At 43.7% G+C, this 26,684-nt stretch overlaps 1 protein-coding gene across 7 annotated transcripts in view; it reads right to left on the reverse strand.

The window, feature by feature from the left end:
• Positions 1-25,613, reverse strand: part of APPL2 (adaptor protein, phosphotyrosine interacting with PH domain and leucine zipper 2) — a 95,246-nt gene extending 69,633 nt beyond the window's left edge. For 4 of the 7 annotated variants that reach the window (XM_077828795.1, XM_077828787.1, XM_077828802.1 and 1 more), the window contains exons 1-4: positions 25,291-25,484; positions 17,072-17,170; positions 4,397-4,456; positions 3,943-4,014 (exon numbers count right to left, since the gene is read on the reverse strand). In XM_077828795.1, the coding sequence (XP_077684921.1) occupies positions 3,943-4,014; positions 4,397-4,456; positions 17,072-17,170; positions 25,291-25,344 (285 nt within the window). In that variant the 5' untranslated portion in view covers positions 25,345-25,484. Of the gene's footprint in view, positions 1-3,942; positions 4,015-4,396; positions 4,457-9,911; positions 10,319-17,071; positions 17,171-25,290 lie in introns of all 7 variants that reach the window. The other 3 variants (XM_077828823.1, XM_077828778.1, XM_077828809.1) reach the window with 3 other exon arrangements.
• Between the last annotated feature and the right edge of the window lie 1,071 nt (positions 25,614-26,684).

Below are 26,684 nucleotides of genomic sequence, written 5' to 3' on the forward strand. Positions count from 1 at the left end.
GAGGGAAATGGATTAAGGCCAATATTTAAAAAAAAAAAAAAGCAGCAGCGAGTTAGACTTCTAAAAGCCACATTTAGGCACCTCCTGATTTTAATAAGTGCTGAGCTCCTATTGGGGTCAATGGATTCTACACTCTTGATTTATGCAACCCTCTCTATTGAAGGCAATGGGAGTTTTGCCTGAATACGGACTGCAAGATCAGGCAGAGAGTGATTTAATCACTGATAAAATGAACACTGATTCTATAAAATATGTCTTTCCCCCACTGTCATTTGGAGTGAAGGGGGAAGGGAAACTGACTCCCAATGAAACTCAACAATGGTTGGGCAGCAGGTGTGCTACAACCACCCTTGGTCATATGCTTCATAATCATACTCTGATCACTATTACCTTGTGTTTCCCGTCTGTCTATTGTACTTACCTGTTGTCTCCATCTTATACTTAAGGACTTGTCTACACGGCAAGATTTTTCAGTTTAACTTTAGTTTTCTCGGCACAAACTGCTTTGCACCCACACACAAAAGTTCTTTTTTTGATTCACTCAGTAGCTGTCTATGTTTAACCCTTATTGTAAAAACTTTCCCATGCAGACAAACTCTTAGACTATCAGCTCTTAGAGGCAGGGACTGTCTTTTTGTTCTGTGTTTGTACAATGCCTAGCACAGTGGGGCTATGATGTGTGACAAACCGCTAGGCTGCTACTACAATAAAAATTAAAAACTCATTGTCATCTTCTTTAATGCATGGAACGGGGTGTAGGGATGGTCTGTGGAGGAGATAAGTAGAACCATTCAATAATCAGTGCAAGTCCCGGAGCAGTGATCCAGGGAAAAGCCACATAGGTAGGAAGGAGTGTCACAGTGTGTTACAGCTGCTACCACAGCCCACACACCATAGCAGTGGCCACAGCTTCTGCACCTGAGTTCAGTGGGTTGGGTGAGAGGGTACTATGCTCTCCAATCCCCAAAGCTTGTTTACTCAAGATGTGCATGGTTAATAAGGATGTCAGCCTAAATGCTTAATTTAATCCTTGCCTGATCCTTTTAAAGGATTCAAAGAGCATTTCAGTTCCTTCACACTTGAGCCTTTGATTAGACTTCGTTAGTAATTAGCCTCTATTAACCACGTTCTTTGTTAATGCTCCACACAACAGAGTCAGGACCATTTCCCACTGCTAGAGCTTCTCTTTCCTTTCATTTGTGAATACATTTCAATTTACACAATAGGAACCATTACAAATAAAGGACCCTATTCATAAATGCTTTACTCTCATGGCAAGTCTCTCTTCCCTCTCCCTCCCCCCGGCATTTCTGTAGGTGTCTCTTTAAAATCCAGGCCAGAATGTAATCCAGCACATAAAGACAAGTTTTGTGACATGTTGTTATATATGGATGGGGAGGTCCCTTTTTCCATGTCAATAGAAGCAGGGAGAGAGCATCAGACTGGGCTCAGCTAGGATGCCCATAATCATGCTGGGGCTTGGCAAAAGGTTCCATAGATGAGACCAAAGATGTGATGTTCTATATACTGTCAGGGAGCACTGAGACCCAGGACGTTACTTGTCTGGATCCCTGGCATGGTTGCCAGGTAAGGCCAAATTCTTCAAACCTGTTCTTCCTGTCAAGTCTGCAGAGGCAGGGAACCAGACTGGAGGGGTTAAGTAGCTATAGAGCAGCCATAACTGGGATTCAGTAAACTCCAGGGGCACAGCTGACATGCCTAGCAGGAGGCTGAGGAAAGGAAGGAGTGGGCAACTTAAAAGGAAAAGCCTTGATTCAACAAAATGGATTCCGTACTCACAGCCAGCAAAGAGGAGGGCTTTGTTTGTACCTTGGAAGGGAGAAAACGTTGATTTTTGACCTGTTTATACTCCAGTAAGAGGGAGCAATGCTTTGAGTGTGTTCTGAGATAGCCTGTTGTGTGACATTAACCATCAATTTAGCCATCAATCTTTTAAAGATCACCAGAAAGAAATGGCATGGCAGGAAGCAAGTAAGGGCTAAATTAATCTTTGGGGTAACTTTGATTAAGTCAATGGAGTTACCCCAAGCTAATATTTTAGCTTATTTAATCAAGTTTTGTTATTCTGTCTAAATTAGGCCCCAATACAACCCTTTGCTTTTTTACTTTAATGGCAAGCAGAAGTTAAAAGTAAACAAACAGGTACCAGTGTATTTCTGATTACACAAGCAGAGACCCCGTGGAACCTAGAAGGGATGAGGTAAGACCAAACAAACCACTCCGACAGTAATGTCATACAAGTACCTAGATACTCAGACCACCCGGGAAACACAATTTCATGCCCAGTGAGGCCATATTTAGAAAATGCTCCCATTCCTTAGCAGTGACATGTACTGCCTGGAGAGAATAAAAGCACTGTGTACTCAACTCTGTAGCCTGATTTGAACCAACCCTCTTGCCATCAAACTCCTGCTGAATCCTACAGCATAAAATTCTATGTCATCTTGTGGTGACTATTTGAAACTTCATTAACTATTGCGTGTGCTGCTCCTTTCCCTGGAAAATCTGGGTACCGATTGCAGAGTTTAATGCCTAATAGTGTAAAGACCTTTTCTATCAGAAGAAAGAGACTATAAACTAGCCCAATCCGGTTGATACTTGACCCATTTCAGAATCTCCTGTAATTCCCCTGCCTATCTGGCATAGCCTTGCATTGAGGATGATGCATGAGGGGAGGGGGGAGCCTCAAAGAGATTGAATGGTCCAGATTCACAAAGACCAGGACTTTCAATGGAAGTTATGAGTCTAAATATCTTTGTGGATCTGAGCCAATATTCCCAGCACTCCCCTCGCAATACAAATTGGCACACCTTTAAGAGATGCCATCTACTTGCCCTCACACATATGGGAGTGGGGTTTTGAGCTGTGGCATTGTTCTCCCACTTGGAGCATTATGCTTCCACTTGGGAGCATCCCAGTAGCAGCCCTACACTCACTCCCCTGAGCAGTGGGGTTGCAACTCTGCCCAACCCTTACCTGGTGTAGGATACGTATCAAATTAAAGAAGGAAAGTTAGCTTATTGGTTAAGGAAATCTATAGGTGTTGTAAAAACGGACCTCAATAGCATGTAGAAGGAAAGCCTTAAAAATAATGGGTTATAAGGCCAAATGGAATGAAGTAGGCAGGATGTCTGGTTCAAAGAATAACTAATGAAATAAGGGGAAGTTTCTAAAAGGAAGGCCTCTGACTGATGGGGTGACTACAGGCAATAAGAGGAAAAGGATTTCTCTTAAAAGGAGCCAACATGGACCTTCCCACCCCACCTACCAGTGTTATGTCCTATGTGAACCAGGTGCAACAAAAAAGGTGTTGGACAGCAGGAAGAAGGGGAGGAGAGAAGAAGGAGGGAAGAAAGGAAATTGTAAATCTTATCTGGATTAAGCCTGGAAATAAGGGTGAGCTGTCTCAATTTGGTTTTTAGCTCAAGTCAGTAATTGGCAATGACATCACTTGTTTGTTAAAGGGTATAAAAAGTGAACTCTTCAATGCTAATTCCTGTTGGACCATGTTGTAGCCAACCAATATGGGGCCGAGCACCACCAGGATTAGCCTGTTTGTAAGTATCTTGACCAAATGCTTATAAATGTTTTGTTACTGTTTGGCTGAAGTAAATTGCTTATTATTTAGGCTTTTAAGGCATGGTTAGATCAATTGTATCGGTACCTTTAGGTCTTTGGATTTAATAAAGGAATTTATGGTTAAATTAGTGTTTGGTGGTTTCCCTTATTAATATTTTCAAATATTATTAATAATTCCAACACAAGGCTTATATAAAGTGAGTGGGATTTATTACTCCTTCCCCTCCATTATCTGGTTGCACAAAGGCCAGGCAGAATTTAGCCTTTTGTAGCAGTCAGAGGCAAACGGATAAAGAGATAGACAGAGAACATGATGATATTGCTATAGACCATTTAAATTACCTCATCCACTACTTTTGAAAAGTAATGAAGGGTGGATATCACTTCTTCATCTCCTTTACCCAAGGCAAAATTCTGAAAATAAAAATATATATTGATACTGTAAGTCAACAAGGTCAGTATACAGACAATATGTCGCATTACATATATGTACAAATAATATACTACTTTTATACATGCACTTTATATTTAATTTCCTTGTCTAAAGGAATAACGTTTATCTGATTTATTTAAAAGGATTGGTCATACCAAGAATAGGCTGCTTTGCATCTTCATTAATTTACTAACGTAAATATTTTGGACGTCAACAGGCAATTTTCCCCAACGGCTTCAATGGGACCTGAGTCAGGCCAATGATGAGCCGTTTTGAAAATCCTACCCTTTGAACAGACTTTTCATATGCACCATCTAATCAGCTGAATGTTGAGACTCGCAAACATAGAATTTTCAAACATACCTGCTTTTCATATGCAAGAAGCTGCTTGGAAAGCTGTTGTGTGGCTAGACACATTTCATTCTACAAAACAAAAAGGAGAGTTTAGTAGAGGTAACCAAACATATTTAGGATTACTGTGGTTACTACTTTATTATTTGGACAGTGGTTGTGCTTATAGGCCACAAAGAGGACCAGGACCCTGGGGGATATACACATACTGCAAGTGACCTTCCCTGCCTCAAAGATCTCACAGTCGACACTGCGATAAAAAACCCACGGCACCAAGTCTTAGAGCCCGGGTCAGCTGTCTCAGGCCCACGGGCCTGGGACTGTGGGGTTACAAATAGCAGCGTAGATGTCTGGGCTTGGGTGAAGCCCGGGCTCTGAGATCTTATCACCTGTGGTGTCTCAGAGCCCAGGCTCCAGCCTGAGTCCAAACTACACTGCAATTTTATAACCCTGCAGCCTGAGTCCCGCGAGCCCAAATCAGCTGACCTGGGCCAGCCATGGACATGCTGTGGGTCTTTTATTGCAGGGTAGATGTGCCATATGGCTCTGATTCTGCAATTACTCAAGCACATGCTTAACTCTGTGTACACGAGAAGTCCCAAAGCACTACACCAACTCATATAACCCATGGCCAGTCGGTGTGAATGAAGCTTGGTCTACATTCAATTTTAGTATCTTACTGAAATAATTACATTGGTACAACCTCTAGCATGGATGCAGTTATACCAGTTTAAAGGTGCTTTATACTAGTATGGCTTATTTGCCTAAATTCACCGGAATAACTTGTGCCAATATACAGGTTATACCAGTTATACAGGTATCACTGCATCCACACTAGGGGGTTGTACTGGTATAACTATACAGGTTTCAAACTGTGGTAGCCGTACAAACCTGTGTGTAGAGGAATGCTTAGAGCAATCCCAAACGGGCCAGTGGAACTATTAACATGCATCAATTTAAATACACGCAAAAGGATGAATTGCAGGACTGAGCCAAATTCAAGAATAAAAAGAATAGGCTGTTTGCGGACACATGGCTAGTCTGGGAGTAACTTTGCGACCATGTACACTGAAAAGGACACAAACTACGTCTGATGCCCCCCTTCCCACAGAATGCATTAAACAGCAGCTTCTAAAGAAGTCACAAGTTACACCTTCCCACTTAAAATCTCCAATCCAGAGAAGGAGCCAACCAGTGAAAAGAGCTGAGGAGGACTAATGAAAAGGGGTGGGAAAGTAGCCCTGCAACAGGTGAAATCAATCAATCTAAGCCAAAGAGGGGAACTGGTTCAGCCACCGAACCCTAAGGCCAGTTTAAAGCACCACCATTATTTTGGCGCTACTCGCAATTTCTGGACTGCAGTGCTCATGTTGCAGAATGAAGCCAGGCACTTAAACTGCACCACAGTCTCAAGGATTTCTCTCCATTACTCCTTCTCGCTCACAGAGATTTCGTATGTCTTTAGGTGCAGGCCTGCCAATGGGGGTGGGGGGCGCAAAGGGGGCAATTCCCAGGGGCCCGGATGATTTAAAAGGGCCCGGGGGCCCCTGGCCACAGCACAGCAGGGCTAAGACAGACACCCTGACCGCCCTCACTCCACGCCACTCCCAGAAGCAGCTGCCACGTCCCTGGGGAGGGGGTCTCCCATTGGCTGGAAACTGCGGCCAATGGGAGCTGTGGGGGCAGTGCCTGTGGACAGCAGCACACGGAGACCCCCTGGGTCCCCCGCCTAGGAGTCGCTGCCAGAGGGGTGGGTCGCTTGCTTTTGGGAGCCGCCCAAGGTAAGTGCTGACCCTCTGACCCCCTCCTGCAGCCCGACCCCCTGCCCCAGCTTAGAGCCTGCACCCCACACCCAAACTCCCTCCCAGAGCCCGCATCCCAACCCCCTGCCCCAGTCCTGAGCCCCTCTGCACCCAAACTCCCACCCAGAGCCTGCAGCCCAAACTCCCTCCTGCACCCAGTCCCCTGCCCCAGCCCTGAGCCTCCTCCCACACCCAAACTCCCTCCCAGAGCCTGCACCCCCTCCCACACCCCAATCCTGCCCCAGCCTGGTGAAAGTGAGTGAGGGTGGGGGAGAGCAAGTGACAGATAGAGGGGGAATGGAGTGAGCAGGGGTGGGGCCTCAGAGAAGGGATGGGACAGCGGTGTGGCAAGGAAGGAGCAGGGTGGGGCAAGGGTCTTTGGGTTTGCGCGATTAGACAGTTGACAACCCTACCGGGCGGGCATATAGAAGCCCTTGCTATGCTGGAAGAGCGCGCCCAGTGGCGCAGCTGGCAGCTCACTGGGCACCAGCCAGCACAGACGTAGCACCACCCAAATGTCAGGCAGACTGTGCCGCACAAGCACGGCTTGTGCATGCATGGGGGGGGGGGGGGGGCCTATTGACTGTTCTGCCCTGGGGCCGGGAATTGCTGTCAGCGGGCCGGTTAGGTTGCAAACCCTGTCTCTCATGTATTTGTTCAGCAGAGAACAATCACAGAGAAGATTTCAACAACTAATAGTATTTAAATAGTACTGAGAAAACAATGTAAAGCTCCCGCAAACCCCATGTTGCTATTAGTTGGTGCTGTCACAATACAGGTGAATGTGAAGATGGTGAGCTTGAAACACCCTCACACCTCTACTATTTGCCCTCAGGGTCTTCCTTTGGATATCAGAAACCTAGCAAGTAGGGGAAGGCAGGAGTAGGAAAGGAAGCAAGTTCTCTCAGCTAAAGCAGTAGAGTTAACCTACATTTATATCCGTGTAAATGAGAGCAGACTTTGGCTTGGGATATGTAAGAGGGAGACTAAAGATTCCAACAGCATAAGCTTTATCACTAGCCATATAGGTCTGGTTTGTTTCACTGCCATAAAACTGGTGTAACAAACTGGGGAATCAGGTCCTATATATTTGCCCTGGCCAGGTCCCTCCTTTCTCCAATTATTAGTCCTCTGAATTATTTCTCTTTTAGAATTCAGATTTTTTTTTTAAATGAAACACAAACAAGTCAGAGCAGCCCCTAAGCTGCTCTTATTTACACCAATGGGCCAGAGCTAGAGCAGACGCACCATTAGAATCAGGGAGGCAGAACCTGCTCCCTGATGGCTTCCTCTGCCCTTCTGTGCAAGCACATCTTGGTATAGGACAGAATTTGAGTGAAAGATTCTAGAAACAGTCTTTGCATGGGCCTCTGCAGCGTCTTAACACCCTGATATACATCTTAACTCTGCTGCAGCGTCACTGTTTTCAGGGGAGGAAGAGTGGTAAAATCATGTTCAGCCATGAAAAAACAAAGGTCAAATTCTGTCTGGCAGGGTATCTACATGAATGGCTGCAATGCAAGCATAAGGCAAAAGTTGGCTCTCCTAGTTCTGGCCCCCTTAGAACATCATGAAGATGGTTTTTCACAGGCTCTAAGTGATCAGAACAGTGAGTGCAGAGAGCTGTTCTAGGGCATAATCAAGGGCTCAGGGCCTGGTACACGTGTTAAACGGTGTCTATTACATGACCAGGCAATGGCTGCCATATACAGACCCCATAGAGAGTATTCATACTCTCGGCAGGAATAGAGAGAACAGGTGAAGAGGATTGAAATTTAACCTGGCAGACAGCAAGCACAAGGCCTCCATACACTGAAATAGCACTGAAGCCAACAGACGGTGCTTTCAGTGCTGCATAGGCTGGCTATGTGCACTGAGGTGAGTGTCATTTTGTCAGAATACAGTGAACAGTACTACTGCTTTTGCACCCGTACATGTGAATTCATTTGGGGTTGCTAATGCTTAGTTTCACACACACACACACACACACAGTCTGGCAGGTGTGTGTGTGACCCTATTCTAGGTATAAAAATTTTATTAAGTCATTTCCAAACAAACAGAAAACACTAGCACACAAATCAAGTTAATCAGACAGGTGTAAATAGTGCCATATTACCAAGGGACATGACGCAGACAGGACGCTCTGCTCAGCCTGTGGTAACATTGCTTAGTTAAAAACACTTTATTTGGGCAACTCCAGCTTAACCCTCCTCCAATTTGTTCTCAGTCAGGCTTCTTTCTGGCATTGTCTTGGGACCCCTTCCTCTCTTGCCACAATCAATCAGCTGAAGGGTTTAAAACTTGTTGTTTGTATTGCCTGTATTTACAGATCCATGAAGCCCTTGGAATCCATTCTAGCAGTTATTAATTCAATTCCATATATTTTCCCCTGGAATAGAGCAAGATACTACTATCCTGAACTGGCTGAAAATAATGTGTTGATCAAGTTGAAGAACAAACATTATTTGTATGTAAATGTACTTTTACCATTAAATAATTAAACACAACATTAGAAAAATCTCTTGGAAAACAGCAGAGCGAAACAAAATAAAGACTATTATAAAAATTTTTCCAACTGTTCAAATTAATCTCTGCCACAATACTCCACAGCTCCTTCTGAAATTTCAGAGTTAATCAAACGCTTCTGTAATGCGAAAGACAGTAAGGACAGATTACCAACTAGAAAACATATTGAAAGCCTGAGCAGCCTGATAAATCTAAGTGAGGGCAAAATTCATTTTCTTTAGTGCTATACACACAAAACACATGCATTTTCATTAGCTGATTTTATAGAGGGGGGAAAAAATCCTCAGGGAAATCACGTACAAATGTTTATTGGGAGGAAGAGAGAACTGGACAGAAATCAGTTCTAATTAAGCAGTGACGACTCTGGATGAATTATTTCATTTAGTTTTGAGCTTAGCTACCAAGTGTTCAGAGCTGTAACAAACCTTTACAACCTTTTCCAAGATCTACCAGCATCAGAGTACATGCTTGTGATAAAGAAGACAATGCAATTCATCTAAATCCTCTCTTTACCATACAAAAAGGGGCTGTACTTGAAATGCACTGTTTCAACACTTTAGTCAACTCTGGGCCTGATCCTGCTTTCATTCAAGTCAATGGCAAAACTCCCATTTATTAATTTTTGGATCTGAACTTCCCCAAAGTGTCAGAGTGTTCATATCTGGTCTTCTGGTGTGAATCTACCTTTTATTATAATCTGTCACGCACACAGCTAGTTACCTGATGCAAGAATAGGTTCTTCCTCCCTCCAGTTCATAATGAAAACTCAGCTGCACTTATATACGATTTATTTGTGAGATAGTCCATCATTTCTCAACACCTTTTCTTTCTAAATAAGTTTATGGTTAAAAACATCAGTCAGATTTAATTAAAATGGGAATTAACCCTAATTATTCAATAGTGGATAGTTACATATAATTGTCTACAAGATTCCAAATAAGAATACCTGTAAAGGATTCAACTGAGCTATACAATTAGCTTTAAAGGCATTGAGCCATCTCATCATGTCCAACCCCAGAATGATGAATCTTTCTGCAAAGCTACTTTTCTGTGCTAAGGACAGCATTTTCAAAACTTTGCATGTAAACGAGCATGTAAACGATACAAAACTACTTTGCATAGCAATGGCAGATACAGGGGAAAAATATATATACACAATGGTGTGCAATAAAGTTTTAATTGGTATGCTTTGGGGATACCTAATTGCTCACAGATAGGAAGAGGAGGATGTCCACAAGGGATTTATGGATTTTCTTTCTTCTGCGATCATGGAAAGTATCCAACCTTAAACCCAGTTTCAGTTCAAATGGATCTGAGGCTTGAGATGAATGTTTTGCCCAACTCTGTCTAGATGCACATATCTCCTCCTTCTGAAGCACTCAGCTGTCTGGCAATCAGGAAAATGCTACCATTGTAATGATTTAACTTTGCAGAGAGAATGCTTTAGAAATTAAGATCCAAATGCTGGGAGATGCTGAGATCCCCTAGTGTTGAGAGTGATCAGTAGCTCACAGGATCAGGCTATTTTATAGCTTTCCCTATTTAAGCTGATTCACAATGGCATGTTCAGTCCTCACAAGTAATGAATGGCTTGATGAAGGATTATCTAATAGGAAGAGAAAAGATACAAGTCAAGGCTCTGCTGCAAAACAGTGCCAGCAGCTACAGCAGGATTCTAGTTCTGGAGAGAAAGAATCTTTATAGTTTCCCTGCAAACCAGCTATAATCAGCAGAACTGTTTATGATGTGTTCTCCTCTTGGTAGCACTTAGATCTCCAAATTCTGCTCTGCAGACCATGGGCATAAACTTGCTTCTAGGCCTGGTGACAATTCCAAAGCTGACCAGCAACACTGAAATGGAGTTCCATGGCGTTGTAAATACAATATTCATCATCCACTTAAAACCTGTTTACCTTTAACTGTCTTCTTATTTACATGTGGAGAATATGTCACAGGAAGTGCCCCTCATATAAATAATGCACACTTGTGATCAATATGGCATCATAAATGTACACGGTCCTTTACAAAATTAGTGTTGCCAACTCCACTGATTTTATTGCAAGTCTCGTGTTATATGATATCTGATTTAAAGCCACACGTGGTTATGTGAGAATCTCAACTTTCACTGAAAAAAAAAAGTAAGTTTCTAGCCCTTATGGTTGTAGAGGAAAGCTTGAAAAGAGGACGAGAGTGCACCCACAAAGCTTAAAAACCAGAAGGCAACTAAAAGAAACATTTACAATTATAATATTATTAATAATAAATACCCATGATTTTAAACTATTCTCATGATTTTGTAGAGCCTGACTCACGATATTTGGATGTTTCAGACTGCAATACTGCAAAAGAACAAACAAAGTCTATGTTCCCAAAGAGCAGGAAACTCATTCATGGATCCAAAACCTTATGAAGTCAATGAAAAGACTCCCATGGACTCCAAAGGGCCTTAAATCAGGCTTTCTGAGCCCCAGGAGTGGTCTTAGATCCAAAAAGAGGCATCACTGAGAGAGTGCAAAAATAAGGATTCATCAATTAAATATGGGGGGGTGGGATGAAACTAGTTTGAAGAACAAACTAAAATAATCCTAGGCAGCTCCAAATGACAGCACTGAGCACCAGTTATGTAACTTTGCTTGGTAGCACCTACCTAATCCTCAGGACATTTTCTCCAATGTCTCTTTGCATAAAAATATTTTCTTTCTGCACTGCTAAAGGCAGCATTAGTTTGCTTCTAGTTCTCTCCCCCCTTGCTCCCCAGCAGCTACAAACACTGTTAGTATACAAATATATTTATTGGGACTGCTGAAGAAAATGCCGTAGCACAGACAATGTTCAGCACCTTATTGCACTGTAACTTGTTTCCAGGATTCCCCTTCAGGTGCCTGGTAGATACACTTTAGTCTACAGTGGAATGAAATGGAATTATCTATTTTAAAAAAATATCATGTTTATTTTGTGGTGCCTTCTTTTCTTTATTCTTGGCATACGAAGGTCCCCATTGGGCCATTACTGTAGCATGGTGAGTGGAATTGGAGAACGATGTTCAGATTTCAGGAGGGACTTAATTCAGTATGGCATGGCACCTGGTGAATGGAAATGCAAGCTGGGGCACAGGCTGCTTGGTTTTAACTCTACAGCCTTATCATGTAAACACTAGCTTCACTTAAGAAAGATCTCTTTCCTACTATTCAGCCTGTCTGACACATCACTATTGTGAATGGCACAGGCGCTTCTGGGAGTTCAACCCGTCAACAGAAATGAAGCAGCAGTGTTGCCAACTCTCATGATTTTGTCATGAGTCTCATGATAAATATGGTTTTCTTTAAAACCCCAGCTCCTGGAGTCCAGTGGATATGTGATGATTTCAGCCTTCATTCTTCAAGAAAAGGTATGTTTCCAGCCCTCGGGGCTATGGAGAAAGCTTCAAAACGTGTCCCCAGTGCACCCTATAGGCTCAAAAGGCAGAAGGCAAATAAAAAGAACCTCAAATCTATTAATTTTACATAATCTCATGATTTTAAAGCCAATCTCATGATTTTTGGTGAGCCTGACTCACGATTTTTGAACATCTGGCAATATTGGCAACCCTTAAATAGGCAGCTGGGATAGACTCTATTGGGAAGCTTTCTTCCATCAGAACATCACAAAGCTAAATTGCTTCTGGCTACAATGCACAGGCAGGAGCATAAAATAAAGCAGGAAGTATAATCTGAACTCATGGAGATGTGATTTATTTATCTTATCTGACCAAAATCAGGTGTTTCTCTGTATTTGGATCCATGTGCTGGTGCATGTTTACTGAACACCTAACCAGCTATTAAAACAGTTTCTAGTGCTTGCAATTACAAATGGCTTTAACATACATAATTAAGTTGGTGGATACAAGAGGCACCAAAAATACACATGTACAATTCATATAATTAGACCCCACTACCACCTAATAGGATCCTGTAGCTTAAAAAACCCCCCAAAAAACCCCATAAATTGTACTCCCTTCTAGTTATTATAAAACTGTTACCTAAAAAAAAAAAAAAAAAAAAAAAAAAAAAAAGCCATCCATACTGGGGAAATACTTCCAGTTTCTCCTTACATGACTTTCAAGCGATCTGATAAATCTTTAAATAAAACCGTGGCTGGCAGTTTATAAGCTGGCAGCCAATTAAATGAATGTTTTGCACACACTGCAGTGTTTCTGGATGGATAACAGCTTGCATTTAGTGCTGACTGCTACCGATAGGAAGCAATACAGTACAGGTGGAGTGAGATCAACACCCCAACACGGTCAGCGTTGGCTGGCTTCACAAAAGAACTGGGTTTTAAGTATGACAAGTGGAGAGCGGACAGGAGCATGGATATAGGAGAACTGAGAGGCCGTCCCAAACAGAGGAGGTAGCACAAGAGGGGTGACTCAGAGGACACAAAGGGGCAGTAAGGACTAAGATGGTTTGGAGGCACTTCCTGGTGCCTCAGTTGGCTTTTCTAGAGACAATGATTCTTGCCTGTGGCCAGGGCGGCTTCAGCAGAGATTTATGGGCTCAGTTGCACACACAGAAACCCAACAGTGGTGGCTTTTGTCCTCTGGGGCTGGGCCTGGCTCTGCGCTCTAGGCACTGTGGCTTGGGATTACTGACCACCTGCAGCAGCATCCTCTGCCCCCACACCTCTTCTCAGGGAGCCAGGTCCATCCCCCCAGGGCAGGAGCCGTTGCTGTGGCATGGGTTTGCTCTCTAGGCACCCGCCCCTTCCCAAGCCCCCACTCCACACCGGGACAGGATTACGGTTGCAGTACCGGGATACTCCATGTGGTTGATGTCCCTTTGGTTGGGTGAGGAGGCAGCAACGGCTGAGTACACCCATTGAACTGGGAGGCTCCATCCATCGCTGACTGTGACTCATGAAACTCGTCTTTTCTTTTCCTTCTGTTTTCCGTCTTCTCTATTTCTTGCTTCCCCATAACCTTTCCTCTTCTCACTGTCCCACCACACTTTCCCATGCTTTGCTATATTACTGAGTCTCCTACTCCTTGCCAGACCTATTTCCCCCTTCCTCCTTGGCCACTCTTCTCCCAAGCACTTCTTGCATTAGCTGTTTTGGGCTCTAAATTTTTGCCAGCGACTATTGATTGAGTGCCTGACTTGAGAAATCTCATTTTCAGGGGGCAGGTGCTTAATTTAACCCTTTTTGAAAATCAGGCTCCCTTATGGCAGTGGTTCTTTACCTTTCCAGACTACTGTACCCCTTTCAGGAGTCAGATTTGTCTTGCATACCCCCAAGTTTCACCTCATTTAAAAACTACTTGCTTACAAAATCAGACATAAAAATACAGAAGTGTCACAGCCACTATTACTGAAAAATTGCTCACTTTCTCATTTTGTCTGTATGAAATTTTAGTTTGTACTGACTTCGCTGGGGCTTTTTATGTAGCCTGTTGTAAAACTAGGCAAATATCTAGGTGAGTTGATGTACCCAGTGGAAGACCTCTCTGTACCCCCAGAGGTACACATACCCATGCTTGAGAACCACTGCTTTAAGTCATCTGAAGTTGGAAACCCAAAGTCAGTCACTTGTGAAAAGTCAGGCCCTAGTGGCTAATGTTGGAAGCATTATCAATGATAATGTCTTACTGCTAGCTGCTTTTAGGATTGCTTCTTGCATCTAACGTGAGCGGCATTGCTAATGATCTCTTAGTGGACAGTGTGCTGTCCTGGGGAATAAACATCCTACAACATCAGATTGCGTTTGAGTGCCCAGGTCCAGAAATGCAGTTTGAAATGAACCTTGGATCAGTAGCAAGAAAATACTAATGTTCAGAGTATCATATTGTCTGTGTGACAGACAACCCCAATAAAATAGTTTGTTTTGCACAGCTTTGCTGTAAATCTTTATACTAAGGTCCTTATATTCTTTGCATGTAATCTTAAAGAATATGTGATGTTTTTTTAGAGCCCGATTCTTTTTTTTTTTTTAATGAAAGGTAATGGACCATGGCTGGGAATTTCAGAGGTGCACAGAATGTTTGGAAGCCAGTTCGGATTCATTGTCATGGCAACTGAGCATTGAAAATATCATACTAGACTTTTAAGGCAGCTCTTTTGAGCCACACACCTCTTGTTGCAAAATGAATGATGTTTGCTTGCCTCGATGGGGAAGGGGAATAGTGACTGGTTAGACAATTTATTTTGGTTCCAAAGAGAATGTCCTGAAAATATTCTCTGTGTGGATTGCTAATAAGTAGTGGACTCTGCAAGTGATATCTGTTGTATGTTCATGTTTTATTATGAATTCCTCAATTGTGAATAATCTAAATAATCAGGCTCATAATATTAATTGCTAATTGCTATCTGTGTATGGGGCCAAACACACTTTAGCAGTTGTTTCATTAGAATACATCATGGCTTGGCCTCACTGATAGCCCACCAGGAAGTGCTAGCAGTCCTGTTCCTTTTTAAGAGGGAATAAGATATAAAAGAATAAGCACAAAAGTAGGGAGCCTTGAGTTCTGAACCTAGCTTTTCTACTCACTCACTTTAGGCAAGTCAATTCCCCTTTGCTTTAGTTTTCTTATCTGTAAAATAAGGGTTATACTTATCTGCTTCCCAAGAATATTGTAAATCAATGTTTACACAGCCATTAAGGTCTCTTAACTCTGAGCTGTGGAAGTCAAAGACAACATCACTGGGTTTTGCCAACCACAACTATTGAAAAATCAGGGGTTCGGCCCACCAAAAACACAAGACTGGTTTTAAAAATCACTAGTTTCTTTAAAAAAAATAAGATATCTTGTTTTCTTTGGCCCCAATCCATAAAGGTATTTTGGCTTCTAATTTCCATTGAAATCAATGGAACTTAAGAGCCTGAATATCTTTGTGGATCTGGGCATTTTATTTGCATTGTGGGATTTGAGCTTTCGAGGTGCACTTGGGTCACTTTGTGTCTTTTCTCCGCAAGTATGAGGACTAGACATTTACTTTTTAATGAAACCTGAGATTTTCTTGTTGTCACTTGTCTGTTGGAGCTGGGGCTTTAAGTAAAACATCAAATATCTCAAATATGACTTGCAATCTAATTGGGAGAGTTGGCAACACTGGACCTCCCCCCCAGCCCCCTTTTTTCCCCTCTCTCCTATAAAGATTCAGAGCATTCATTTGAATACAAAGTCACTGAGGTTTAAGGAAAAAATACAGTAAGATGTTTGATTCTGCAAACCCTTACTCATTCAAGCACACCTTACTCACCTGCATAGTCCCATTATGGTCAAAGGGACCTCTTGTGAGAGTGGAGTGGTGTAGGTTTGGGCCCAAGATGTGGATTCTGTTTCCTGTTCAGAACATTGGGGCAGGGATTTTTAAATTTGATTGCTTAAAATTAGGCATCTAAATCTATATTTAGGCCCCTAACAAAAGTACCTAAATAAGGATCAAGGGAGTAAATTTTGAGATGCCTAAGTGATTTGAGAGTTCAGGTGTCATTTTCAAAAGGAACTTGTGGCCATCTTTTCAAAGGTATTTAGGTGCCTCAAGATGTGAAAAGATGCGTAGTGGGATTTTCAAAAACATCTAAATTAGTTAGGCACCTAGGCACTTTTGAAAATCCCACTAAGTGTTTATCTGCACCTTTTGGTGCCTAAATACTTTTAAAAATCTGTCCATTAGGCACTTGGGAGCCTAAAGGCTTGTCTGCACACAAAACTTAATCTGGAATAAGGTAGGATAATAATTTAAATTAGATTAATGATTCCTGATTAATTCCATGTGTGGACACTCCTATTATGGAATAAAAGTGCTTTATTCCAAATTAGTTTATTTCAGTGGATCAAACTAATCCAGGGAATCCAGTGGAATTAGCTAATTCAAAATAAAACATTCTTATGCTGGATTAAGACTGTCCACACGTTGAGTTAATCAGGAAGAGATATTCCAGAATAGCTCCCTGTGTAGACAAGCCTTAAACTTCACTACAAATCAGTGGGATTTAGGGTAAATTTTTAAAAAAATCATATGAATGATGTACATAGCTAAACCCAATGTTCAAAGGGGATATAGGCATCTAATTGAAAATTTAACCCTAACTTTAGGCAGGCAAGTTTGAAAATGTTGACCTTGCAGTAAACACAAGAGTAAGTGTATGCCATGATTCTTATTTCATTTTTCTGAATAAGCGGATAACACCAAGACAGGAAGGAGTGACAATATCATAGAGACTGATTTTCAAAAGAGCAGAGCAACCACACAACTTCTGCACAAATCAAAGGGAGCTGCAGATGTTCTGCACCTTTGCAAATCAGTGTATCTGTTAGGAGCAGAATAATAAGGTTGCCTCTACTGCTTGGCAAACAAAGTCAACACAAATGAAAGATTACCTGAGCCCCATAGACCCGCTGCATTGCTTGAAGCAACTGGTTTGTATACTCTGTAAGGGTTCCTGCATCTTCTTCAAATACACTAAGCAAGGAGCGAGTCTTTAATAAAAGAAAAAAGCAAAAGGTTTTACTCCCAAATGGAAATATTTAAAAAAAAGAAAAGAAAAGAAACTGTAGCAAAACAAATCAGTCAGCATAATAAGACTTTGAATATACAGTGTACAGCTTCTTTATATTATCCAATATAAAAAAACATACCAATTGATCACTATAATGAGACGGGTAAATTGATGCACAAATAAGTGATGTGATTGGAAGTTTACACTGCAAAGCAATGGCAGAGTCCTCCTGACTAACACCTTCTTGCTCTAATTAGTAGATACTCCTTTCAGTGTAGTCAGGAATGTTACAAATCCTGAAATTCCTTTTGCTGATTACAGTAATCAAAGCCATGCCAAGGACTTGTGGTCAAAATACCATCGCTAATTTTATTTCTCTACGGTTAGAATGAATTAAAAGCTCCCCTTGTAATAAAACAAATTATCTTCCATTATGACATCTCAAGAGGCTTCTGGGTTGAACAACTTTTAAAAGAACACTGCCAAAACTGGTAGACTTAAAATTAGACCCAACAGCAGTATATTGGCTTGTGACAATAGTCATACATATTCACTTAGTGCTGCGCATCTGTAAGCATGGTTTCTTCACTCTGCCATTCTGTTTTGTTCTTGTGAGCGGAGGAGCAGCAGAGAGGAAAACAGAACTTGTGTTATCTTGGAGAAATGCATCCACTTGGCTTGTTTCAGTGGAATTGCCAAGGACAGCAAATTACATTGTTGCAGTGCTATGTGCCAAGGAGAAAACCAAGGCCAGGGATTAGCGCTGGGCAAGCAAAGGGTAGGTAAAAAGTTGGGATGGCAGTGTAACTTTGACAGTGTCTCTTTAAGAAAGTCATTCTGCACCTTGGTAATTCAAAGTGTCCTAGGAGAGTGGGGTGGAGGGAGAGAAAACCTTTTGTAGTGGTAAACACCCATTTTTTCATGGTTTGTGTGTATAAAAAGATCTTCTGTACTTTCCACAGTATGCATCCGATGAAGTGAGCTGTAGCTCACGAACGCTTATGCTCAAATAAATTGGTTAGTCTCTAAGGTGCCACAAGTACTGCTTTTCTTTTTGCTAACTGCAGTAGGATCTTGAAAAATGTGTGTAGCAATGCACTGACTAGTCATGTGTATTCGTTTGTATTACATTAATTTTTGTGCTTCCACCATTGGAGAAAGAAAAAGCTAGTGTCCTAACTGGTCAATCCAATCTGTTTGATACTAAATGAAAAGGTCTTCCCTAAATTACTTTGCATTAGTTCCATCTGTCTACCATAAACTCTAGAACTTTAATAATCATATTACACCTGACACCTTGTCAGTGTTTCATCCTATCTTAGGCATTTCTAATGTGCCCGAAGTATCTAGGTGCTAATCATGGGAATTTATTTTACAGTCTTAGGAAAGCTGTAAGAAGCATCACTATTTGGGAGGATATAACCTTTGCTTCTCTAAGACATTTACTTTTCTTTACAAATCTCCTTGCAGAGATTTTACATTGCTTCTGAGAGATTCAAACCACTTCTGCTGAGATTTTTGGACTAAGACAATGTCTGATTTCATCTGTCCTGAGCAGTACCAGATTTACCATGGCGCCAATGGCTCCATAGTGCCTGGCCCAAGCTCAGAAGTGGCCCGTAACACTCACTTATTCCCCTCTCCCAGCGCTCCAGAAGTGGAGGCTCTGAGAGCGAGCCTTGGAGCAGCAGGGATCCAGCATGGGAGCTGAGAAACCACTGGGCCCTGAGAACTGTACTTCCTCGGTAGCTCCCTGCCTATAGAGCCAGCCCTGGAGCAGGGAAGGAACATTTCCCAGCATTCCCTTGGAAGCTATCAAGATAAAAGGGAGTGGGGGGAGTGGAGAAGCTGAGACCCCATGCACTGCAGCTTGCTGTGAATGGAGAGCTGGCTGCTAGATGGGAGTGGCACTGCGAATGGGGAACAAGTATGCCCAAGGAGTAGAAGGCTTTCGCCCAGATATCACCCCCAGAAGACTTTCCCAGAGTCTTAGGGATTGCTGGTGTGAGCAGGGATGCTGGTGTGACCTCGCTTGGCAGCCCCCAAAGAAGGAATTGGGTGGACTAAATGGACATTGCACCTCTCTATCTGAAGCCTAGCAAGGGAGGTAGGTGGATCCCACCAGAAGTTAAAATGATAAGTAAGGGAGGGAAGGCTCTACTAGAGGATCTGAGCAACTTTAGATACAGTACAGGAGGATTTCCACTTCTGAGCCATGGAAGCAGAAATTGGCTTTTCCTTTCCAGATTTATTCAATATTCAGAAAGGGAATCTAGCACCTGCCTTCCGGATTTGAACACCCTCAAAATTCAGGAGTGCTCAAGCTCAATTTAGGCTGCTGTTACTTCATTTCTTCCAAATCAAATATACTGATCCTCTGTAATTTGCTGTAGAAAAAGTAGGATAAAATTGAGCAACAAATGCTGGCATCTTCCCAGTGTTAACTAGGGTTGGAATTGGTATTTTCAACAGCCATTACCATTTTTTAAAATTTTGTTTGTTTAAAAATGTTACATTGGCAAATTTCCCACACAAATGAAGAGTGGAACAAAAGAACAAAGACATCTCAACTTTTCCTCATTTCTACAGGACAGTCTTATAATATGGATTCGGAAATCCTCCAATCACACAAGCTGAAAATTGTTCCACTTTACTGCAGTTTTGTAACCATGCGGGAACCAGTCCTGTCTGTGTTCTGTGCACATCCAAAATTCCTACTGAATTCAGAAATGCCTTGCTTTTGTGATCATACTACCTGATATTTTCAGCCCTTGTAAGAGAAGCAGGTTTACATTTATTAATTGGGTGGGAAGCCTCTCAGAAAAAGTTAGGTGCTATAGATGTTGCTTATTCACTCGGTAATGTGAGACCTTCCTGTTACAACAGTAACCCAGTGCAGCATAGAATGCATTTTGCTCCTAGAGTCTAGAATGGGGTCATTTGCTTCTATACACAGCCCATTAAAGACAATAAAAAGACTCCCACTCACTTCAACAGGCTTTGGACAGAACTGATTATACATGGGGTAACTCCACTGTCTTCACAGGGTCCTGCTCCTACAGCGGAGGGGGGCCATGTGAGCTTGTGCTGAGCAGCTGCTCAGGGATGGGAACCCCCTGGAACTCTAGCCTCCAAAATCATTCAGGCTGCACTTTCTGCTCGACTATGTGCTAACTGAGGGGTGTGTGAGAATTGGTGGCCTCTGCTGCAGGTGATGTCCATTTCAGGTACTTAAAGCCAAGGCCTAGAGGAGGGAAGTGCCTAACTGCAGAGTCTGTAGCTGCCTAGGGCCAGCGCTGAGGATTTAGAGCCCACAGTGCCGCCATTGCAAGGTTCAAGCATGCTCAGCCTTGGAATTGCCACCCCTCATTAGACTAGTAGCTACAGCTATCTAAGGCTGGTCTCTGGCAATTGGCCCCATGGCTGTAGCCAGAGAAGCTACAGGTGGCTCTGTGACTACTGGGGGCCAATAAGCTAGGAGCAGATAAAGAAACTGGAGTTAACCTAAGGAACAGAGGTCACCCATAGGAAAGGAATGTCAAGGGAAGCAGGGAAAGAGGAAGCAGGTCAGGCTTGCAGGGGAGAATAACGTCCAAGGTAGAAGGGAAACAGGCATGGGGAGTGGTGGTGGTGATCAGGTACTAGACTAGCATGTAGATGGGAGCAGAGGGAGAAAGGCTGGTGACTTCAGGTTCCCAGGGGTTAAGTCCTCACTTTGGGGAAATGGTGTTTGCAAGTGGCTTGCTCAAATGGCAGGATGGGAGCTGAGGGAGGCATTTGTCAGAATTGATCAGCTATCTACTGGCTGTGGAATTTTATTGGGCTCAGACCACATACAGTGACTGGTGACATAGGGTGGTACTGGAGACATGGCTACAGAAGGTCTGAATGAGGAAGGAGATAAATCTGTGGGGAGTTTCCCCTGATCACTATGAAAGTTCTGCTCACTGTGGACACTGGTAAACCCACATGGGTGTACAGCTCAATGAGGAAAAACTGGGGGCTGAGGGAGCTGTGTATGGCAATACATATAGTCACACAGAGGTGTGATATCAACATGAAAAATGTCTCTGAGATTCAATACCGGGTATACTATGGCATCGCCACACCAGGCCCACACTTGGAGCCCACAATGACTACATGAGGGACCACAAATATGTTTGGCACCTGGGCCCATAAAAGCTTAATCCAGCCCTGGTGCTGAGAAGTGTCTATTTACAGTGTAAAGTCGTGTTGTCTAGTAATTAAAGCAGGTGACTGGAAGTCCTATTTTAGACTCTGCATGGCTGTACTGGCTTACCCTGGGTAAATCACTTAATCTCACAAAACCTAAGTTTACTAATGTTAAATGGGTATATTACTACCTGTCTTAGAAACATTGTGGGGGATAACTGATGCTTGGAAAGAATTTTAAGATGGTAGGATAAAAAGGAGCATTAGAAGCGCAAAATACTGTTTTCATTAAAACAACAGCACATACAAATCAAAGAGGGAAAGAATTCAAAATACACCAACAGAAAGCTACATAGGGCTAGATCCTGCAAGCCCTTGGCATGCAGAACTTCCTTCCAAAAGGAAGGGGGCTCTGATTCCTCCCAGCACTGATTTCCTTCCTCCTTTCAATGGGAACCCCATGTTCTGAGAGTTTCCAGGACAGAGCCCCAGTCTGGATTTTAATAATTGAAACACATACTAATTTGCAAAAATACCTGGATTTGAGTTGTTGCAATCACTGACTATAGTTTTGCTAATTTAAAACTTCTGTTCTCTATAACCCCATCTTTTCTTTTACCTAACATTGAACATCGTTATACTGTGCTGTGACAAAAGACTGATTCACCAGACACAATAAACAAAGGATCATGGTTACAGGATAAAGCAACAGAATTATGGGAAATGTTAAGCAAGAAAATTCTCAGGCCAAGATTTTCAAAAAATAGATGCCTAAAGTTAGCCTCCTAAGTATATATTTACATAATATGGAGCACAGATGGCCCTTAGATGCCTATATCCTATTGAAATTAGCATAGGCTCCTTGAAAAATCCCAGCTTTACTTATTCAGATGCCTAAATATGGAGTCAGCTACTTAATTGTAGGTACCCATTTATTTATTCATTAAATCTTGGCCTCAGTTATTAGCACTTTTGTTCAAAAATAATAAACTCTATAAATGATTCAAATAGTTTGGACGTTGAAGTTCAAAATCTTTATGATGTTTCTTTTTAAAATCACTATTTTAAACCAATGCAACTAACAAACAGATGTGTAGTTTCCTTTTTGCTGTTTTGTCAAATTCTTGCGTATTAGATAAAGCTACACCAGTGAACCATGGTAATCCAAACATAACCTTTTAACATTTCTGTGGAGGCTTCATTAATCATGCCACCACTCTTGCTGCTGGAAACATGGGGCCAAATCTGGTCTTCACATGAGTGAGTGTTGAATTCAGGATGGCTACTTGGGTGAATCTGTCTCCTAATTTGCAGTCAAACACTTTAAATGGAATACATTCATTAGGTGGGGGCTTTTTTGTATAATGCTTGGGGACAATGAAGATATAATTTCACTACTCTTGGAGAGAAAGTGAGCTTTGCAAACCTTATTAATAAATAACTTATGCCTAATTCTCCACTGCCTGGCACCTTGTCCGAAAGGAATGGTTTTATATCTGTTTTGTTCTGAAAATGACTATAGAAAGTACAGACCAAAAGAGGATCAGGCCCACTTTGTAAAAGAATAAATTACGATAGAGGTGCTAGACAGTAAGCTCTTTGGGGGCAGAGGCAGTCTTTTTTGTTCTGTGTTTGTACAGCAACTAGCAAAATGGGGTCCTGGTCCATGACAGACTTCTAGGTGTTACCACAACACAAACGAATAACAGACAGTGGAGAATCAGGCCTCTTTCATGCAAAAAGTTACTATATTGAAAATGTAATTAATTTTGTGAATTAAAAACTTATATAAATGAATTAATTTATTATTACAAAAATAAGGACCATGTGGCAATTATGGAAAAGTGAAATTATTTTTCCAGAAACCTAGATAAAACAACAAATGATGAAGGAATCAAGCGAGAAGTATCCTGCAAAGGTTTAGGTTTATATAGTCTTTACTCTTCCAGTATTTCTACCGATTGCAAAGGAAGGGTTAAACTCCTTTGTTTCAGGCCATTAAAGACTGGGGAGACTTTCAAACCTTAGTCTGTGCTTTCTTTGGTTGCTTTCAGTTTTTGTTAAATTTTTAATCATGTGAGATGGTGTTGATGGAACAGGAAAATGAGTTTACTTAGTGGCTGTATAAAGTTATTCAGAATTAATACTTGCATTGAGCCTTGGAGATGTAAACACCATAACTATCAAGTAATATTAATAATAAATCTACTCTAGTTCACTAAATTGTGGGGTGCCCCCTGTATCAAAAGGAAGGGGGCTCTGATTCCTCCCAGCACTAATTTCCTTCCTCCTGCTGGTCTAGGACCAGCCAATTTGGGGTGGTGGTAGAATGGGGTCACAGAGCCTCAACAGGTCCATCCTGGTGAGACTACTGCTCCTCCTTGCCATGGATCTAGGACTTTACCTCTCTCCTAATTACCAATCACACCTGTCCTCCTTTCTTTCCTCCCCATACGGCCACCTCCTTTTGTTTCTTTCTTCATCATGCCTTACACACACACCTTCCTACATGTGTCCCTCTTCCCATCCCTTGGTGAAGTCCCCTCTCTTCCCCATCCATAAACTCCTCCCGCTGACTTCTGTTTCCCTATGCCCCCATAGTATCTCCCTACCTTCCCCAATTTTCTCCTCCCCACCCTTTTCACCCCCCTTTTCACCCCCAATTCTCAGCATTCCTCCTTCTCACCCATCTCTCCCTCTCACCATCAATACGGAGCACCTGCTAGCCTCTCCTCTGTGTGGAGCATTCCCCAGGTCCATGGTTCGCTTTTCCAATAAGGATGTAGCATTGGCTGCAGCTAGCCTAGCCTGGAGATCACTGTGTGGTCTAGAGTATGCTAGACAGAAGGGAAGAGATCTAGTCTAATACAAGGAAATTCTTCTCCAGCCCCTGAAGGGTGGATGGAAATGGAAAGGGCCGTAAGAGTGTGGATTTAGTGCTATGAATCCACACAGCGACTGTGTCCCTAAAACCCAGGAACATCCCTGTTTTCAGTGACTGCCCTGGTGTCTCTCTCAGTTTTATAACAAACAATATTGTGTCCCAGTTTTATAAGCCCTGCAGTCTCTCACCACTCTGGTCAGAGGAGCTAGGGAAACCAACAGCAGGCTGGCTAAGTACACATGCACCTCAAGCACCATTGCCTAAGACATGTCGCAGGCTGACACCTTGCCCTCCCCCCCATGGGTCCCTCCTCTGGAAAAGCCTTGGAGCCAGCACAGTCACATCCAACTAGTGAGAGGGAGGGGATAGTTTGACAGAGAAGAGAGGGCGGGGCACCCTTTTCTCATCCCAGGTGCCAACCCCTCCCAGACGGTCTATGAAACCCTCCCCCGCAGTCCTCCCCCTGTGACAGGTGGCCTAATTTCCTCCACTTTGAATCGCCTCAGCCTGCTCCTGGGTGGCTACTTCCCTGCCCCCACAGCAAAAAGACGCCGTTCACGTAGGCCGCTGTAAACCCCCTAACCCCTGCCGTGCCTCAGTTTCCCAATCTGTAAAATGGTGGCGTGCGCCCCACCCACCTTTCTTCACGCACACTGGGAGCCGCAGACGCACAAGGCGGTCTGACACTAACTCCTATTATTACTATTTGTTGTTCTTGCTCAGCGTCTCACCCGGGCCCCACACCACCAGCCTGGATTGTGGGGCCCCCCCCTTGGCTCGGGCCTGCTGAATCCCGTGTGGCCTTCACGCCGCTGTCACTGCAGGTGCGTCACGGGCATCGGCGCTGCACGGCGCCGAGCAGGGCTAGCCCCAGAGCAGCCCCATGGCACGGCGGGATTAGTGAAAACAACCCTCCCCCCTGCACCGGCCTGTGAACCGCCGCGCCGCCCAGGCGCCTCCCGCCAGCCCGAGGCTGGCTCCGGGGGTGCTCCCCGGAGGGAAAGGGCAGGAGCGGCGATTAGACAGAGGCGGGGGGCGGGTACCTGCGGGCTGTCCTGCAAAGCCTCTTCCAGGAGGAGTTTGTCCACGGCGGGCATGCTGGCTCTCCGAGGAGCGTGAGGAACTGAGCCGGATTCACCCCGCTGCTGCAGGGCGTCCCAGCCCTGACACGTCTTGCTCGGCTGCAGCGGAGAGCGAGGCTCCCAACCTGGGCTTCTGGCCCCGCCCCGGCGGGAAGGGAGGCTGCTTTCTGCAGGAGCCAGGTAAACACAGCCGGGCGCGCTCCTGCTCCCGCTCCCGCTCCCGACTCCTCCTTGCAAAAGGCGGCGAGTCACGAGGAAGAGTGACAGCTGGGGAGATCCCCGCGCAGGAAGTGTGGCTGCCGAGCGCTTCCTGCCGGGGTTAACTCTTTGCAGAGCCGCGGGCACGAAACTCTCGCCCAGGCCCCGCGCGGCGGGGGTGGCTGGGTGGCTGACTCGGTGCGGCACCAAGAGCCAAAATGAGGGACGCGGGGAAATTATTCACACACCGGACACTTACCATGCGGGGGGGGGGGAGGGAGGAAGATGGGTTTCCAATACTTTCACTTTCTTGTGCCCCTGTGTCCGGTGGGAAGCCCAGGAAAAGTGCGGGGATGCTAAACTTGAGTGGAACTTGGGGACTGAACTGAGGGATGTGCCTGGAAATGAGGGATGGTTGCTAGATATGCGCTGACGCTTTGGGTTGCTGGCCTAACTTCCCAACTGAATTAACTGCCACAGTAAAATTAGTTTAACAGCAAATCCAGTGTTCAGCCTTTAGCACAGTGGTTCCTAAACCACCAGCTGCATTTTGTCATGATGGAGAGGTGGCCAGGAGTGGGTCACAATGCCCCGAGCGCAAAGCCAGCCCCAAGCCTCTCTCCAGGATAGGAGCTGCCTCTGTGGGATGAGTGCAGGGGGGTCGCTCTGCAACACTCCCACCTCCCTCTGCAGCAGGCCAGTGACCTTTCTACAACTTTCCCATGATACCCTGCGTCAGGGGATTTATTAGAACTTATATCCCGACAAAAAGAAAAGGAGGACTTGTGGCACCTTAGAGACTAACAAATTTATTTGAGCATAAGCTTTCATGAGCTACAGCTCACTTCATCGGATGCATTCAGTGGAAACTGATGAAGTGAGCTGTAGCTCACGAAAGCTTATGGTCAAATAAATTTGTTAGTCTCTAAGGTGCCACTAGTACTCCTTTTCTTTTTGCGAATACAGACTAACACGGCTGCTACTCTATGTCCCGACAGTCACTCTCCCGAGGTCTGAGTGATCTGTTCTCCCCACTCTCGCATCTGCAGCCCTGTCCACTGGCACAAGCAGTAAAGGGTATGAGGAGACATGTTTCCTTTCCCTCTCCAACTTTTTATTCTCCTAGAATTGCCCTCCTGGGTGGTGATGTGGAACTT

The sequence above is a fragment of the Eretmochelys imbricata genome, chromosome 1 (assembly GCF_965152235.1).
Source record: "Eretmochelys imbricata isolate rEreImb1 chromosome 1, rEreImb1.hap1, whole genome shotgun sequence".
Lineage (NCBI taxonomy): Eukaryota > Metazoa > Chordata > Testudines > Cheloniidae > Eretmochelys > Eretmochelys imbricata.